Below are 19,579 nucleotides of genomic sequence, written 5' to 3' on the forward strand. Positions count from 1 at the left end.
TTTATATACAAGTATTAGTTAATGAACACTGGGTGAGGGCTGACTGCGTCTCCATGTTTTTCTTGAGTGACATTTTTAGGCATTATAGTTATTTCTTCTTCAATTAGAGGTCTCTTAGGTTTGTGACTGTCCTTGAATGGGTGAAGTGACTGTAAGACTGATCTACCAGCAACGTGACACAATACTGTATGTAGTAAGCTTTTATTATTTTTGAGTAAATGTGCTCTAATGCATCCATTTACTTTGAAATGTAAATATGTTCAGAATCAGTGAAGAGTAAACCAAACCCAAAAACCAAACCCACTGCCATCAACTGGATTCCGACTCATAGTGACCCTAGAGAACAGAGTAGAACTGCCCCGTAGAGTTTCCAAGGAGCGCCTGGCAGATTCGAACTGCCGACCTCTTGGTTAGCAGCTGTAGGACTTAACCACTATGCCACCAGGGTTTCTGAAGAGTAAACAGGAAATTAATAAAAGTCTATGATTTGCCTAGTATACCCACTCCTTGCTTATTAACTGCCTTGTTATCTGACATTTTGCATTTACGACAATAGTAAAATATCTGCTATATGACTATTTTGTACATCAACGACGTGCGTCTGGCAGTAATTAACTTCGAGCTGTGAGGTAAGAGTAACGCCGGCAGTGGTGGTTAAGGTTATGTGTCAACTTGACTGGGCCATCATTTTCAGTGGTTTGGCAGTTATATATTGATTTAATTTGGCAATTATGTAATGATGTAGTCATCCTTCATTTTGTGATCTTATATGAGCAGCCAATCAGTTGAAAAGGACGTTTCCTTGGAGGTGTGGCTTGCACCCTAATTTTTGCATAATGCCAATTTTCGCATAACAACCTGGCCTTTGGAACCTAACTGTGTCGATAAGTGAGGAGTTGTTGTGCTATCTTAGAAATAATGTTGTTGTTGTCATTGTTGTTAGGTGCTGTCGAGTCGACTTTGACTCATAGCAGCCCCATGTTACAGAATAGAACTGCCCTATAGGATTTCCTAGGTTGTATTTTTTTTTTTTAATCTTTATAAGAGCAGATCGCCAGGTCTTTCTCCTACAGAACCGCCGTGTGGGTTCAAACTGCCAACCTTTTGGTTAGCAGCTGAGTGGTTAACTGTTGCACCACCAGACCCCCTTTACAAGTAATGAGGGATAATGAAATACTAAAAGACAAAACACTTACCTTTGAAAAATATATAATCTAGTTTGCAAACTAATACATGTATGAAATAACTAGACTGGTTGTCTTCTATTCTGTGCCTAAAATAGTTTCTCTGCTTTTTTTTTTTGGCATGTTAATTTGTGGATAATATTTTTGCGGGAATGTTTTGGACCGTTATCATGGTTAGTTTAGTGCATAATGTGTAAGAATTTAGAGCAGTGCTTCTCAATTATCTGTGGTAAAGGACCAGTATTTTCTCCCCAAGATGTCACAGACCAATACATGGTCCTACTGTGCATAACTTGTATGCAGCTTGCACCACATGTGACTCACCATGCAAGCTGAATAATTCCCAAATTAGTCTGTACCCTGTTTGAGGCTAGTTTACTTATCATATACTTGGATACTGCGGTGATCTCAAATTGCTCTAAAGCATCTAAACCGGTACTATCAATTTGTTTACTTGTCTTTTCATGGGACAATACTGAATAGATCATGGACCAGCATTGGTCCCTAGATCATACTTTGAGTAATACTGACCTAGAGGGTTTTTTTGAGTATAAACATGGCTCGATCCATTCACATAGTTACCTTGCCAATTCTTGACCTGCACATTGTTATTTGATGGCCAGCAGGAGGTTTGGGAAGCCGCTGCTTGGAATCAAGAGCATCTGTCATAAAGTTGTTTTATCTAGTTCTGGGGTTGAAGTAGGTGTCTGGTGGCCTGTAGTCCTTGCTACAATCAATTCTGTGACTGTCCCTGCTTCTTACGTCCTTTTTCTACGTATGTCACTCATCAGAGAATACCTTTGTGAGCTGCTAATACATTGGAGGGGAAAGGTAGACTAACAAATGTCATTGTAGCAGACTTAAGCGGTGAATTAAGCTGCTATTTAAAGCAACACCCTTACAAATCAGATCCAACATAACAACGAAAACAATAACAACAGCAAACTGTGTGCCTCAGACCAGTTAGGGAGCAATAAGATTTGAGTTAGAGATATCACTTTGATTCCATAGAGCTCTGTTGTGCAAAGGCCCTAGGTACCTTGGGTAGGTTTTTCATAGTGCTGTCCTCACTGAAGGCTTCCAAGATAATGGCTGGCTAGCATAAAAAAAAAAATAGGAACCCCCAAATGGAATATTGTGTTTTCCTTCTCCGTGGGCTAATGGAGTTTTTTCTAGCCACCAGAACACCACACTACTCTAATTCTCTCATGTATACTTTTTTTTATATACTTTGCTTGTTATCCCTCTCAAATGACACAACCTTCTTATCTTTTGAGATGGTCATTATTTCATTTTCTGGGAAGTACTTGGTCAATTGGTCTGGGCCAGCAACATGCCAGAGTACATAGAACGAAGATGAAACAACTTGTTCTGGCTTTTGATATGTTAAAATAATGAGCAAGTTGACTCTTGGTAAATGTCTGCGACAAAGTGAAGCCTTTTAATTGTTGGTTCTATTTGACGGGAACCTACTTAAAAAGAGAGTGACATTTCCAGTTGGTAGGAAAAGGAAACAGTTTCATTTATAATGCACTGAAGGCATTCTTGCTGGTAAAAGAGTTTCTTTTGTACAGTATATTTTTCTTTTTTCAAATTATGAAGGGAAATGTAAAATGACATAAATAGGCTAGAGCTAAAAATGTAAAATTAAAATTCAGTTGAAATGCTAGTTGGAAGAAATTGTTACAGTGAATTTTTTTTCCTAGAAAATAAATATATGGCAAAAATAAAAGGGAAACTCAGTCACCTTGGAAATATTCATTATTTAAACTCAATTAAATTCTCTTCTTGAGTGTTTTAATGCTGCTTCCTAGAGAGTTACTTTTTAATTTATATCCTTCTAGAAGAATAACCACTTCCTGACTTGGTTTTAATGAGGTAGTCATCAGCTTTATTTTCCTTCCCATTCCTGTGTCCTTCAGCTTTAGTCAGGGAATTTATGGCCAGTCTCTAAGGAGAAAAAGGGGCTCAAATGAACGTTTTTAAAAAGAACACTTTGTGCTTTGTGGATTTCTAGAATATAAGCATTTTTCATTGTTTTAATAGCATTTTTCTCAGTAATACAGCTCATATAATCTCTGAGGCATCTTCACCTTATATATTTTAGCTCATTTATGTTAATTCATTGAATTAGTAGTTCCATTTTTCAGCTGAAAATAACAAGACACAGACAATACATACTTGTCAGTTCTAGAGCAAAGATTCATAGCATCAGGATCCCCGCTCAAACTTTATAGATACACCACTTAAGTGTGTGTGTGTGTGTGTGTGTGTGTGTGTGTCTGAGAGAGTGGAGAGAGAGAGAGTTAGCTTGGAAAAATGTTATTGTTGGATATAAGATTCTTGGTTGACATTTTCTTTCTTTTAGTGCTTTGAATATGTCATCCCACTGCCTCCTCTGGTCTCCATTTTTGCTCATGAGAAATCAGTTGTATGTGACAAGGTATTTTTCTCTTGCTGTTTTTGAGATTTTCTTGTAGTTTTTGCCTTTCAATATTTTGATTCTTTGTCATGTCTGGGTAAGGATCTCTTTGCATTTGTCCTACTTGAAGTTTGTTGAGCTTCTTGGATGTGTAGATTAATGTTTTTCATCAAATTTGGGATGTTTTCAACCATTATTTCTGTGAATTTTTTTTCTATTCTTTTCTCTCTCACTCTTCTTCTTGTACTCCCTTTACATGTATGTTGGTGTGCTTAATGGTGTCCCATATTACACTGAGGCTTTACTCATTTCTCTACATTCTGTCTTTCTCTTTTTTGTTCAGATTTCATAGTCTCTATCAAACTATCTTCTCAAAGTTTTCCGATGCTTTCTTCTGTCAGTTCTAAGTCCCTTTAGTCAATTTATATTTCTGTTATTGTACTTTTCAACTCCAGAATATGCCATTGACTCTTTTTTTCTATAATTATATCTCTGTATTGATATTCTCTGTTTGATAATACATTGTCATCATACCGTTTTTTACTTCTTTAAGCATAATTTCCTTTAGTTCTTAGAGCAGAATTTATAATACCTGCTTTGAAGTCTTTGCTAATTCTGACATCTGGACCTTTCAATGGCAGTTTTTGTTGCCTGTTTTTTTTTTTTTTTTTTTTCCTTTGTACAGGTCATCCTTTCCTGTTTATTTCTATGTCTTGCATTTTTTTTTTTTTTGTTAATAACTGTACATTTTAGATATCATATTATAGCAACTCTGGATGCTGAGTGGGCTCCCTATTATTCTCATTTTCTTATTTATTAGCTTAATAACTCAACTGGAATATTTCAGTAAAGTGTATTTTTCCTGCAGTGTGCAGCTTCAAATGTTACTTCTCAGAGGGTACAGCTTTGAGCACGCTCAGTCACCTTGACACCTCTTCCGCCTGGATGATAACCATGGTTTTAGCCAGGCTGTGTCTGAAGGTCTTTTCCCCTAATCTACTTGTTAAGCTTGTAGCTAGTCTGCCTCTATCGGTAGCAAACCCAGCTCTTGTTGTTGTAGTTGTTAGGTGCTGTCAGGTTGGTTCCAACTCGTAGCGACCCTTATGTACAGCAGAATGAAACACTGTCCAGTCCTGTGCCATCTTCACAACTGTTGCTATGTTTCAGCCCATTATTGCAGCCACTGTGTCAGTTCATCTCATTGAGGGTCTTCTTCTTTTTCATTGACCTTCGACTTTACCAAGTATAATGTCTTTCTCCAGGGACTGGTCCCACCTGCTCTCAGCCTCCACTAATTGCTGGGATTGGTACCTGCCCTTAGCCTCCATTAATTACCACTGACTGCTTTATTGTTTTCAACAGTGCTCTGTGGCATATGCTCCACAGTCTGATACAATTAAATTTGGGCCCCTTTGCCAGGGTAGTCTGTGAGGCTGGTTTTTGAAGCTTGCTCTAACTCCAGGAGGGCTGTTCTTAGCTGTCTCCCCAGTTATGTCTGTTAAAATTCTAACTGGTCTACTATTTCACTTGTTGCTATGATAGAGCTATCAGTTCCTTCATAGTTACCATCAAAATCTTCTTGGTTCTTGACAGTACTCTTAGGTTTGAACTTCTTCAGGCTCGATTACAAATAAAGTCAATCCCCTTAGAGAAAGCTATGGAGTTCTCTGTTCTTACCTCTGCCCCTGGGTAGAACCTCTGCTCCACTTCTCTGGAGCTGGGAGCAGGGACATCAGTCCACTTCTCTTGGAATGGCATCCCTGCTCTAATAGCAAGGCACTGGATAGGAGTGGTACCCCCTGGTGATGGTGATTGGGGCCCAGTATTCTCAACCCTTCATGCCTGGAATAGAGCTTCCACCCTATGAGCTGAGGCTGGGTAGCAGAAAAGAGCCTAAGGCCTTTGGCTATACTTGCCAGGAATAGAGCTCTGCAACACAGAGCTGGAAGGGATGAGGAATGCTGATGGTCTGTCCCTCCTGAAGAGAAAATGTAGCCCTGTAGTGATTCTGGGAACACTCTCCTTGGCAGCTCCTGCCTGAAGTAGAGCTTACGTCACACTGAACTAACTGGGTGTGGGGAAAGGAGAAAACAGGTCATGGCTCAAATGCCACAGACTCTTCCTGAGATGTACCATTGTTGTTATTGTTAGGTGCTATTGAGTCAGTTCTGACTCATAGTGACCCCATGTACTTAAGGAAACACTGCCCGGTCCTGCATCATCCTCACAATCATTGTTATATTTAAGCCAATTGTTACAGCCACTGTGTCAGTCTATCTTGTTGAGGGTCTTCCTCTTTTTCGCTTACCCTCTGTTTTACCAAGCTTGATGTCCTTCTCCAGGGACTGGTCCTTCCTGATAACAGGTCCAAAGTACATGAGATGAAATCCCACCATCCTCTTTTCCAAGGAGCACTCTGGCTGTATTTCTTCCAAGACAGACTTGTTCGTTCTTCTGGCGATCCATGGTATATTCATTATTCTTCGCCAACACAATAATTTAAAGGCATCAATTCTTCTTCAGTCTTCCTTATTCATTGCCCAGCTTTGGCATGCATATGAGGTGATTGAAAATATCATGGCTTAGGTCAAGTGCATCTTAGTCCTCAAAGTGACATCTTTGCTTTTGAACACTTTAAAGAGGTCTTTTGCAGCAGATTTGCCCAATGCAATGTATCTTTTGAATTCTGTGGATCTAAGTAAAATGAAATCCTTGACAACATTAAATCTTTTATCCATTATCATGATGTTCCTTATTGGTCCAGTTGTGAGGATTTTTGTTTTCTTTATGTTGAGGTGTAATTCATACTAAAGGCTGTAGTCTTTGATCTTCATCAGTAAGTGTTTCAAGTCCCTTTAGATTTCAGCAAGCAAGATTGTGTCATCTGTGTATTGCAGGTTGAGATTTACTAGACTATCTTAAATACATGTTTCTCCATTTGCTTGTATGCCCCTAAGGCAATTTCCAGAGGCTTTAAATGGTTGTTTCTTTTATTATTTTTTTTTACCAGTTATGGCTGTTTCCCTGGGGAGAGGGTCCCCAGAACTCCTCACATTGCCATTCCAAAAGTGCTCCCCTAATAGAGTTAGTTTTACTTCCCAAAGCAAAAGCTCTGGGAACCCAAATTTATTCTCCAAGACTATATGGTTCTTGTAAATTTAATGCTACTGAAAATTAAAGCATATGATCTTTCTTTCTTTCTTTTTTTTTTATAATTTTTATTGAGCTTCAAGTGAATGTTTACAAATCAAGTCAGTCTGTCACATATAAGTTTATATACACCTTACTCCATACTCCCACTTTCTCTCCGCCTAATGAGTCAGCCCTTCCAGTCTCTCCTTTCGTGACAATTTTGCCAGCTTCCAACCCTCTCTACCCTCCCATCCCCCCTCCAGACAGGAGATGCCAACACAGTCTCAAGTGTCCACCTGATACAAATAGCTCACTCTTCATCAGCATCTCTCTCCTACCCACTGTCCAGTCCCTTCCATGTCTGATGAGTTGTCTTCGGGAATGGTTCCTGTCCTGGGCCAACAGAAGGTTTGGGGACCATGATCACCGGGATTCCTCTAGTCTCAGTTAGACCATTAAGTATGGTCTTTTTGTGAGAATTTGGGGTCTGCATCTCACTGATCTCCTGCTCCCTCAGGGATTCTCTGTTGTGCTCCCTGTGAGGGCAGTCATCGGTTGTGGCCGGACACCAACTAGTTCTTCTGGTCTCAGGATGATGTAAGTCTCTGGTTCATGTGGCCCTTTCTGTCTCTTGGGCTCATAGTTATCGTGTGACCTTGGTGTTCTTCATTCTCCTTTGATCCAGGTGGGTTGAGACCAATTGATGCATCTTAGATGGCCTCTTGTTAGCATTTAAGACCCCAGAGGCCACATTTCAAAGTGGGATGCAGAATGTTTTCATAATAGAATATTTTGCCAATTGACTTAGAAGTCCCCTTAAACCATGGTCCCCAAACCCCCGCCCTTGCTCCGCTGACCTTTGAAGCATTCAGTTTATCCCAGAAACTTCTTTGCTTTTCGTCCAGTCCAGTTGAGCTGACCTTCCATGTATTGAGTATTGTCCTTCCCTTCACCTAAAGTAGTTCTTATCTACTAACTAATCAGTAAAAAACCCTCTCCTACCCTCCCTCCCTCCCTGCCTCGTAACCACAAAAGTATGTGTTCTTCTCAGTTTATACTGTTTCTCAAGATCTTATAATAGTGGTCTTATACAATATTTGTCCTTGTGCCTCTGACTAATTTCACTCAGCATAATGCCTTCCAGGTTCCTCCATGTTATGAAATGTTTCACAGATTCGTCACTGTTCTTTATCAATGCGTAGTATTCCATTGTGTGAATATACCACAATTTATTTAACCATTCATCCTTTGATGGACACCTTGGTTGCTTCCAGCTTTTTGCTATTGTAAACAGAGCTGCAGTAAACATGGGTGTGCATATATCTGTTTGTGTGAAGGCTCTTATTTCTCTAGGGTATATTCCGAGGAGTGGGATTTCTGGGTTGTATGGTAGTTCTATTTCTAACTGTTGAAGATAACGCCAGATAGATTTCCAAAGTGGTTGTACCATTTTACATTCCCACCAGCAGTGTATCAGAGTTCCAATCTCTCCGCAGCCTCTCCAACATTTATTATTTTGTGTTTTTTGGATTAATGCCAGGCTTGTTGGAGTGAGATGGAATCTCATCGTAGTTTTAATTTGCATTTCTCTAATGGCTAATGATCGAGAGCATTTTCTCATGTATCTGTTAGCTGCCTGAATATCTTCTTTAGTGAAGTGTGTGTTCATATCCTTTGCTCACTTCTTGATTGGGTTGTTTGTCTTTTTGTGGTTTAGTTTTGACAGAATCATATAGATTTTAGAGAAGCATATGATCTTTCTTTAATCACTAGTATAGAACATCTGTATTCAATGATTTGACAGAAAATATAACCTTATTTATAATACAACTTTCCAATATTCAATAAGAAGCTTAATTATCAGAAATGATATTTGTGGAGGATTGCACAAAGGATATATAATTTACTGGATATATTGTGAGTATGTTTCTTTTTTTGTTTTTCCCAGTTGCTCCTTTCTTCTGGTACCTGGTACCGTCTCCTTCCTTTCCCATCTAAATCACTTAGTTTTTCTGTAAAATGGCTTCTAATGCAATGTGATCCTATTTCTTGGCCACAGCTGATTGGCCCAGGCTGGGCATCCAAAGTTGGGCCCATCTGAGTTCTTCTCTAGGAATTTTCGAACTGAGCCTCATTAAAAAAAGCCTCTTCCCAGTAAAGCTTTGAAATACAAAGCCGATAGTTGTCAGCAGCTGTCTTTCTGGAGAAATGGAAGAGACTGTCTATGGAGAGAGATAAGAATGGTGTTGATGTTCAGAGAGCTATCTTGACCTTGTTCTTTTCTGAGGCTCAGTCACATTGTTGCCCATGGGTGTCGTAGATCACCTCGGTATCCTTAAAATAAGTTCCTGTTTTAGGTTAAGCTGGCTCAAGTTGGGTCTTGCCTCTAGCAATCAAGAGTCCATGAGGTCTGTTCTTCCTCTCGATCAACATTTCCCAAAGTATGTTCCTCAGAACTTTTATCCATTGTCATGGATTGAATTATGTCCCCCCAAAAATATGTGTATCAGTTTGGCTGGGGCATGATTTTCAGCAATGTGTGGTTGTCCTCCATTTTGTGACTGTAGTTTTATGTTAAAAGGGTTAGGGTGGAATTGTAACACCACCCTTACGCAGGTCACATCCCTGATCCAGTGTAAAGGGAGTTTCCCTGGGGTGTGGCCTGCACCACTTTTTATTTCTTAAGAGTTAAAAAGGAAAGGGAAGCAAGCAGAAAGTTGGGGAGCTTATACCATCAAGAAAGCAGCACCAGGAGCAGAGCGTGTTCTTTGGACCTGGGGTGCCTGCGCCTGAGAAGCTCCTCAACCTTGGGAAGATTTAGGACAAGGACCTTCCTCCAGAGCCAGTAGAGAAAGCCTTCCCCTGGAGCTGACGCCTTGAATTTGGACTTCTAGCCTACTTTACTGTGAGGAAATAAATTTCTTTTTGTTAAAGCCATCCACTTGTGGTATTTCTGTTACAGCAGCACTAGATGACTAACTAAGACACCCATTCTTAAAGTTCTTTGAATCAGAGTCGACTCTATGGCAATTGGTAGTAGCAATAGTATAGTTCTTTGAAGATCTTTGTGTAGGTGGTTGGTGTGTTTCATGGCCAAACAAATGTATGAAGACAGTCTTTTTCCCAACAGAGATTTACACCGCGTATGAGCACAGTACCATACGGCTCTGAGAACTTAGGTGGTTTTTTGTTTTAAGTATCTTTAGCCCACTATTTCCCTAATCTGTTTGGTCATAGCTCACCTCTTCCCACAGAACCTATTAACTAGTTATTCATAGAGGGCACATTTGGGGAATTGTTGCCTTAGATATCTAAATTTTATCTTCAAATTAAATTAGGCCATCATTGAGCTATGTGCCTTGTATTCTTTTAGTTTATAGAGATTTACATTTATTGAATTGTGCTTTCGCATATAAAATAGCCCTAAGACGTGTGTGTCCTTGACACTACTGTAGAAATTTCCAGAGATTGTTGTTCCCTGGATCACATGGTCTCCTTTTTTTTTTTTAATGAAGACTCACTCTAGAATTACCTCTTAGTTCTCAGAGCTAGGAGTAGCTTCTCCAAGCAACTGGTTTGGTTTTTATCTTACAGACACTGTATATGGTACAATTAAGTGTGTGTTCCTCTTTGTATTAAGCTCAGAGGCAAATATGGGGAATAGTATATAGGACCTTAAGATGTATTTTTATGTACTAATCTTATTCACAGGAGCCCTGGTTGTGCAATGGTTAAGCGCTTGGTTATGTACCAAAAGGTCAGTGGTTGGAACCTACCAGTGCCTCCACTAGAAAAGAAGACCTGGTGATCTGCTCCCATAAAGAATATAGCCTAGGAAACACTACAAGGCAGTTATACTCTTCATATAACCAAAAAAAAAAAAAAAGAACGAAACCCGTTGCCATCGAGTCGATTCTGACTCGTAGCGACCCTATAGGATACAGTAGAACTCCCCCATAGAGTTTCCAGGAGCACCTGGTGGATTTGAACTGCCAGCCTTTAGGTTAGCAGCCATAACTCTTAACCTCTACACCACCAGGGTTTCCGCTCTCTCATATAGGGTCACTATATGTCATGTGGAGATCCTGGTGGCATAGTGGTTAAAAGTTTGGCTGCTAACCAAAACATTGACAGTTCAAATCCACCAGGTGCTCCTTGGAAACCCTGTGGGGCAGTTCTACTCTGTCCTATAGGGTCGCTATAAGTTGGAATCAACTTGACAGCAATGAGTTTGTTTTTTTTCTTATGTAGTTGGAATTGACTTGACGATACACAATAACAACAGCAATCTTATCCTTGGCTTCATCTTATTTTCCTCAACCTTGTTTTCCTTTACCATAATTTCCTCCCTTATTTTTATTAATCTTGTATGTATTTTTGCAAGGCACTTCAGTCCTCTTTGGAATGAGGCTAAATGTGAAGAGATGAATGAATGAAATAAAATTGTTTAAAATTAATGCGTTTAAGTGAGATACATGTCAGTATAAAAAAGAAAAAAAAAGTATAGATAATGAATAATTCATAAGACAAGTGAAAATTTTTTGGCTATAAATCGTGGGAGAAATATAATAAAGTGAGAAATGTATCTAAAGATTTTGGCCTTTTAACTATAAGTCTGATAAAATCTAAAGGCATTACTAAGTTTACAAAGCACTGTATCTTTCTTTTTTGTTGCATAGGTTTCGTCAGATTTTTAGAAGGCTATTATATTGTGTTAATAACTAAAAGGAGGAAGATGGCAGATATTGGAGGTCATGCAATATATAAGATTGAAGATACAAACATGATCTATATACCCAATGATTCTGTACGAGTTACTCATCCTGATGAAGCTAGGTATGTACTGGTGTTGATTACTATTTTCGTAATGTGATAGACCACTTAGAACACAAAATATATTCAAAGGATTATAAATGTTACATAAAAAGTTCAAATGCTGGCTCAGAATTTTACAACTTTTATTTCAAGGGCTATTAAAAACCCCGTTATAATAATTAATTCTGGCAGGAATCCACAGCAGGTTCTAAAGCCATTAGGTGAAAGGTTGTTACTGGGGAACCGGATATTCACACAGTCTCAACATACCACTCTATGAATCTCTTTATTAGTTACAAAGAGGAAAAGGTATTTTTTATAGTTAAGAAAAAAAGACATGTTTAACCAAATGAGCAAACTTGGCATCACCAATAAAGAGACAAAAACTTACATTATGTGCAGGGGAGGTCAGCACAATTGGACTAAACCAAAAGCGAAGAAGTTTCCTGAATAAACTAAATGCTTTGAAGGCCAGTGTAGCAGGGTCAGGGGTTTGGGGACCATGGTTTCAGGGGACATCTAAGTCAATTGGCGTAATAAAATCTATTAAGAAAACATTCTGCATCCCACTTTGAAGAGTGGCATCTGGGGTCTTAAACGCTAGCAAGCAGCCATCTAAGATGCATCAATTGGTCTCAACCCACCTGGAGCAAAGGAGAATGAAGAACACCAAGGACACAAGGTGATTACGAGCCCAAGAGATAGAAAGGGCCACATGAACCAGCGACTACATCATCCTGAGATCAGAAGAACTAGATGGTGCCCAGCTACAACCGATGATGGCCCTGACAGGGAACACAACACAGAACCCCTGAGGGAGCAGGAGAACAGTGGGATGCAGACCCCAAGTTCTCGTAAGGCTAGACTTAATGGTCTGACTGAGACTGGAAGGACCCTGGTGGTCATGGGCCCCAGACCTTCTGTTGGCCCAGGACAGGAACCATTTCTGAAGCTAACTCTTCAGAGATGGATTGGAGTGGACAGTGGGTTGAAGAGGGATGCTGGTGAGGAGTGAGCTTCTTGGATCAGGTGGACACTCGAGACTATGTTGGCATCTCCTGCCTGGAGGTGAGACGGGAGGGTAGAGAGGGTTAGAAGCTGGCGAAATGGACACGAAAAGATAGAGTGGAGGGAGGAAGCCGGCAGTCTCATTAGGGGGAGAATAATTGGGAGTGTGTAGCAAGGTGTATATGGATTTTTGTGTGAGAGACTGACTTGATTTATAAACTTTCACTTAAAGCACAATAAAAATTATAAAAATAAAAACAACTTCTATGGGGTAGTTGTGCCTGTAATACACAGGGTCGCCATGAGTCGAAATCAGTTCAATGGCAACAAGTAGGTCCAACTAGATAGTAAGACTTACTGTAATTAAGATAACTAAGTAGATAGTAAGTTCCAACTGCTTTGTCTTGGTGGAGAAATTGACAATGATCAATGAACAGAGATGAGAAAGTGTCGAAAAAGATCCATTTTATGTGGGAAATTGAAATATGATAGAGATGGCATTGTAAATCATTGGGGAAGGATGGGCTAAATGGTGTTGGTTTTCCATTTGGGCTGAAATAAAATTAGATTCCAATCTTGAATAATACTCAAAAAGCAATTCCAGAAGTACAAAGACAATTTTAAAACTCCCAGAAGAAAATAAAGGTGAATATTTTTTGAGATCCTAGTGCAGAGAATGATTTCGTGAACAAAATATAAAAATCACAAACCATAAGGAATACAGTGGTATATTTGATGATGTTGTGGTTGTTGTAGGTGCCATGGAGTCTGCTCTGATAGCAATCCTATGTATAATAGAACAAAATATTGCCTGGTCCTGCGCCATCCTCACAATCGCTGCCATGTGTCAGTGCATTGTTGCAGCCACTGTGTCAGCCCATCTGGTTGAAGGTCTTCCTCTTTTTCCCTAACCCTCTACCAAGCATGATGTCCTTCTCCCAGGACTGCTCCCTCCTGATAACATGACCAAAATGCATAAGATGACACCTCCCATCCTCACTTCTAAGGAGCATTCTGGTTGTACTTCTTCCAAGACAGATTTGTTTGTTTTTCTGGAAGTTCTTGGTATATTCAATATTCTTTGCCAACACCCTAATTCAAAGGCATCAGTTCTTCTTTAGTCTTCCTATTCATTGTCTGGCTTTCACATATATATGAGGCAATTGAAAATACCATGGCTTGGGTCAGGCACACCTGAGGCCTCAAAGTGATATCTTTGTTTTTAGACACTTTAAAGAGGTCTTTTGTAGCACATTTGCCCAGTGCAATACATTGTTTGATTTCTTGATTGCTGCTTCCATGAGCATTGATTGTGGAGCCAAGTAAAATGAAGTCCTTGACAAAATCAGACTTTTCTCCTTTTATCATGATGTTGCTTGTTGGTTCAGCCGTGAGGATTTTTATTTTCTTTATGTTGAGGTGTAATTCCTACTGAAGGCTGTAGTCTTTGATCTTCTTCAGTAAGTGCTTCAAGACTTCTTTGCTTTCAGCAAGCAAAGTTGTGTCATCTTCATATCGCAGGTTATTAACGAGTCTTCCTCCAATCCTGATGCAGCGTTCTTATTCATATAGCCTAGTAGTCCAGCTTCTTGGATTGTTTGCTCAGCATACAGATTGAATAAGTATGATGAAAGAATACAGCCCTAACACACACCTTTCCTGGTTTTAAACCATGTAGTATCCCCTTGTTCTGTATGAACGACTGCTTCTTGCTCTGTGTACAGGTTCTTCATGAGTACAATTAAGTGACCTGGAATTCCCATTCTTTGCAATATTATCCATAATTTATTATGACCCACACATTTGAATGCCTTTACATAGTCAATAAAACATGGGTAAACATCTTGCTGTTATTCTCTGCTTTTAGCCAAGACCTGTTTGACATCAGCGATATCTCTTGTTCCACATCCTCTTCTGAATCTGGCTTGAATTTCTGCCAGTTCCCTGTTGATGTATGAATGCAATTGTTTTTGAATTATCTGTGGCAAAATTTTACTTGTGTGTGATATTAATGATATTGTTCGATAATTTCCACATTCTGTGGGATCACCTTTCTTTGGAATGGACAAAAATACGGATCTCTTCCAGTCAGTTGGCTAGGTAGCTGTCTTCCAAACTTCTTGGCATAGACGAATTAATATTCAGTGCATCACTTCTGTTCTTAAATGGCCTCTAAATTCAGGTAGGATATACTCAAGGTCCTGTTTTGGCTCTCTTGGACCTGTTTTAATTTTTTTCAGCTTCAGCTTGAACTTGAATATGAGCAATTGATGGCCTGTTCCGCAGTCGGTCCCTGGCCTCCTTCTGACTGATGATATTGAGCTTCTCCATTGTCTCTTTCTGCAGATGAAGTTGATTTGATTCCTGTGAATTCCATCCAATGAGGTCCACATATATAGTCACCGAATGTGTTTGAAAAAAGCTATTTGCAATGAATAAGTTGTTGATCTTGCAAAATTCTGTCACGCGATCTCCGGCCTTGTTTCTATCACCAAGGCTATATTTTCCAGCTATAGATCTCTTCTTTGTTTCCAACTTTTGCATTTCAATCACCAGTAATTATCAGTGTATCTTGATTGCATGTTTGATCAATTTCAGACTGCCCAAGTTGGTAAAAATCTTCAATTTCTTCATCTTTGGCCTTAGTGGTTGGTACGTAAATTTGGATAATGGTTGTATTAACTGGTTTTCCTTGTAGGCATATGAATATTTTCCTATTGCTGACAGCGTTGTACTTCAGGATAGATCTTGAAAAGTTCATTTTAATGTAGAATGCTATGTCATTCCTCTTTAATTCTTTTTCATTTATCAGTTCTTCAATTGAAAATCTTCAATTGTCATTTGAAGAATTCATGTCATTTCTGGCATGGTGGACCATATGATTATCAGATTCAAAATGGCCAATACCAGTCCATTTCAGTTCACTAATGCCTAGGATGTCAATCTTTATGCATCCCATTTCATTTTTGATGACTGCCAATCTCCCTAGATTCATACTTTTGTACATTCCACGTTCTGATTATTAATGGGTGTTTGCAGCTATTTCTCTCACTTTGAATCATGCTATATCAGCAAATGAAAGTCCCAAAAGCTTTACTCCATCCACATCATTAAGGTCGACTCTATTTTGAAGAGGCAACTCTTCCATGGTAGTATTTTGAGTGCCTTCCAACCTGAAGGGCTCTGGCCCTGCTTTTCATAGGGTTTTCACTGGTCAGTGTTTTTAGAAATAGGTCAGATCACCATGTCCTTCTTCCTAGTCTGTCTTAGTCTGGAAGCTCTGCTGGAACCTATGGTGGCTTGCATGTTGCTGTGATGCTGGAAGCTATGCTAATGGTATTTCAAATACCAGCAGGGCCACCCATGGCATTTATTTGATGATATAAACATTAAAAATGTCTGTGCAATCTAGATAATTTTAGGAGAGAAGCAGCAGTATGAAAGTGGATATTTGCAACATATAACAAAATTGGTAGTCACAATATATGAAGAATTTCTATTAAACAGTAAGAAAAAGATAACCAAATTGAAAAATGGTCAAAAGATATGAACAGGCAACTCACAAAAAAGATTCTGAACAACACTTATAATAAGAGAAATAAAAGCAAATTGAAAAGATACCATTTCATTCCCATTAGTCAAATTGGGAGTAACTAAAATGTCTGCCAACATCAAGTGTTAGCAGAGATGTTGGAAATGGAAATATTTATACACTGTGGTTGGAGTGGTATTATTTCAGCCCCTTAAGAGGACAAGTTGATGTTTTCTAGCAAAATTGAAAACACGTGTGTATATATATATTTTTTTTAAGTAATTTTTATTGTGCTTTAAGTGAAAGTTTATAAGTCAAGTCAGTCTCTCACACAAAAATCCATATACACCTTGCTACACACTCCCAATTACTCTCCCCCTAATGGGACAGCCTGCTTTCTCCCTCCACTCTCTCTTTTCGTGTCATTTTCATCAGCTTCTAACCCCCTCGACCCTCTCATCTCCCCTCCAGGCAGGAGATGCCAACATAGTCTCAAGTGTCCACCTGATCCAAGAAGCTCGCTCCTCACCAGCATCCCTCTTCAACCCACTGTCCACTCCAATCCATCTCTGAAGAGTTGGCTTGGGGAATGGTTCCTGTCCTGGGCCAACAGAAGGTCTGGGGCCCATGACCACCAGGGTCCTTCCAGTCTCAGTCAGACCATTAAGTCTAGCCTTATGAGAACTTGGGGTCTGCATCCCACTGTTCTCCTGCTCCCTCAGGGGTTCTGTGTTGTGTTCCCTGTCAGGGCCATCATCGGTTGTAGCTGGGCACCATCTAGTTCTGGTCTCAGGATGATGTAGTCGCTGGTTCATGTGGCCCTTTCTATCTTTTGGGCTCGTAATCACCTTGTGTTCTTGGTGTTCTTCATTCTCCTTTGATCCAGGTGGGTTGAGACCAACTGATGCATCTTAGACGGCTGCTTGCTAGCGTTTAAGACCCCAGATGCCACTCTTCAAAGTGGGATGCAGAATGTTTTCTTAATAGATTTTATTATGCCAATTGACTTAGATGTCCCCTGAAACCATGGTCCCCGGACCCCTGCCCCTGCTATGTTGGTCTTCAAAGCATTCAGTTTATTCAGAAAACTTTTTTGCTTTTGGTTTAGTCCAGTTGTGCTGACCTCCCCTGTACTGTGAAAACATGTGTATATTATAACTCAGCGGGTCCCTGAATGGCACAAATAGTTTGCTTTCGGCCACTAACCTAAAGCTTGGCTCTTCAAACACACCCAGAGATGCTGTGAAAGAAAGGCCTGGTGATCTGCTTCTGTAACAATTACAGCCAAGAAAATCTTACAGAACAGTTCTATTCTGTAGCACACGGGGTCACCATGAGTCAGAATAAACTTGGCAGCAACAGGTTTTGTTTTTTTGTTGTTCTGTTTCTGTGTATGTGCCCTGGAGAAATTCTTATACGTACAGTCATGCATGTATGGGGATGGTCTTGGAAGCATTGTATCTAATAGTGGAGAACTAGAAAGAACCTAATGGCCTATTAGCAGAGGGACAAATAGATAAAATGTGGTGTGCCTTAGTCATCTAGTGCTGCTGTAACACATACCAAAAGTGGATGGCTTTAACAAAGAGAAATTTATTTTCTTACAGTCCAGTAGGCTAAAAGCCCAAATTCTGGGTGTCAGCTCCAAGAGAAGGCTTTTCTCTGCTGGCTCCGGAGGAAGGTCCTTGTCATCAATCTTCGCCTGGACTAGGAGCTTCTCTGCGCAGGAACCCTGGGTCCAAAGGACGCACTCTGCTCCCAGCACTCTTTTCTTAGTGTTATGAGGCCCCCAACTCTCTGCTTGTTTCCCTTTCGTTTTATCTCTTGTAAGATAAAAGGTGGTGCAGGCCACACCCCAGGGAAACTCCCTTTACATTAGATCAGGGATGTGACCTGAGCAAGGGTGTTACATCCCACCCTAATCCTCTTTAACCACAGGCAGAGATTATGATTTATAACACATATGGAGGACAACCACATTTTATACATTTATGATTTATAACAAATGGAGGACAACCACACAGTACTGGGAATCATGGCCTAACCAAGTTGACACATATTTTTGGGGGACACAATTCAATCCATGACATGGCGTATTTTATATGAGATATCAAACATCAATTAAAGTTAACAAATAAAATCCATAAGTTTCAGCATGGCTAGATCTAAAAAAAAAAAAAAAAACTGAAAAAAAGCAAGTTGTAGGATAATACACAGAGTTTGAAATAATTTACATAAATATTTTGAATTCACAGTGCAGTGCAGTGTATTATTGGAAGATACTTGTAAATTTTATAAAAGCGAAGAGACGCACGAGCTGGTGGGATTCACTGGAAGGCAAAACCAGTGATTGCCTCTGGAGAGAGAATTGGACTGGGGAGGTTTAAAGGGGATTTTCACTTTTTCAGTCATGTTTTAGTTATTTTGTTTGAAAAAGTTGAAGCAAATATGAAAAAGTGTAAACATTTATTAATCCTCAGTGGCAGATGCGTGGATATTTTATTCTGTACATTCTTTTTTTGCAGTTTAAAAAAGTTTCCAAATTATAAACATGGCAACCCATAGTTTTGCTGGTTTTTCGTCCTCTTCACTTTACAACATCACAGCATTTACAAAGCACGTTGTAAAAATACAAGCAGGTTTTCTGTCTTGCCCAAAGTTAAGGGTCCCACACACGTTGGTGCCTAACTTTCCCTCTCACTGGCGTGATCTGTAATTAGGAAATAGGTAACCCCACAAAGTCAAGGATGTCTGAAGGGATGATCGGCAGACTTAGAAACTGCTTCACCTGAAATCTCTGCTCCAGTGATTGATTAATTCTTCAATTTTAATGAATGTATTTACAAAAGTAAATGTGTATATGTTGAACTATGAGAAAATAATAGTTTCGTATGAATGTAATATGCTTTTTTTTTTAGGTATCTACGAATATTCCAGAATGTGGACCTATCTAGCAATTTTTACTTCAGGTAAGTTAGAGCTTAGTTTTGTTCCTGTCAGTCACTTAAATTTTCACATTATTTTCCAGAGGATAAAAACAGAATCAGAGGACATAGTAGTTCTTCCTCTTTTTCTTTTTTTAAATAGCCAAATTATTTCATCTAAAAGATAAAAGTGCAGGTGTTTCCTCCTCTTAAAAATCTGACATTTGAAAATCCAGATGTTAAAGGGCATTCTTTCTATAAAAATCATCTTTGTTTTAGGTATTTCATATAGTTTAAAGAAACGTTCTCATATTATAGTTTTGAATTATAAAAGATTTATACTGGGCCTCTAATATAGAGTTGTAATAGTTCCATAGCTTAATTTTCAGCTAATAATCTATAAAATGTAAAATCTAGGTAAAAGTAAATTCAAAATAGGAAGGATTATTGCAATACCAAAATATTGCTGCTGCCATTGTAAATAAATAGTTTTTCTGGAGAGGAATGTAGCATTAAATATGTATGGAAATATATCCTGAGAAAATAAATCAGTAGAGAAATA

At 39.2% G+C, this 19,579-nt stretch overlaps 1 protein-coding gene across 2 annotated transcripts in view; it reads left to right on the plus strand.

Annotated features, from left to right (window-relative positions):
• Positions 1–19,579, plus strand: part of FIG4 (FIG4 phosphoinositide 5-phosphatase) — a 145,777-nt gene that overhangs the window by 27,580 nt on the left and 98,618 nt on the right. For both annotated transcript variants that reach the window (XM_049898672.1, XM_049898680.1), the window contains exons 4-5: positions 11,418–11,574; positions 19,012–19,062. In XM_049898672.1, coding sequence (XP_049754629.1) covers positions 11,418–11,574; positions 19,012–19,062 — 208 coding nt within the window. The remainder of the gene's footprint in view (positions 1–11,417; positions 11,575–19,011; positions 19,063–19,579) is intronic.

Source organism: Elephas maximus, chromosome 1 (assembly GCF_024166365.1).
Source record: "Elephas maximus indicus isolate mEleMax1 chromosome 1, mEleMax1 primary haplotype, whole genome shotgun sequence".
Taxonomy (NCBI): domain Eukaryota; kingdom Metazoa; phylum Chordata; class Mammalia; order Proboscidea; family Elephantidae; genus Elephas; species Elephas maximus.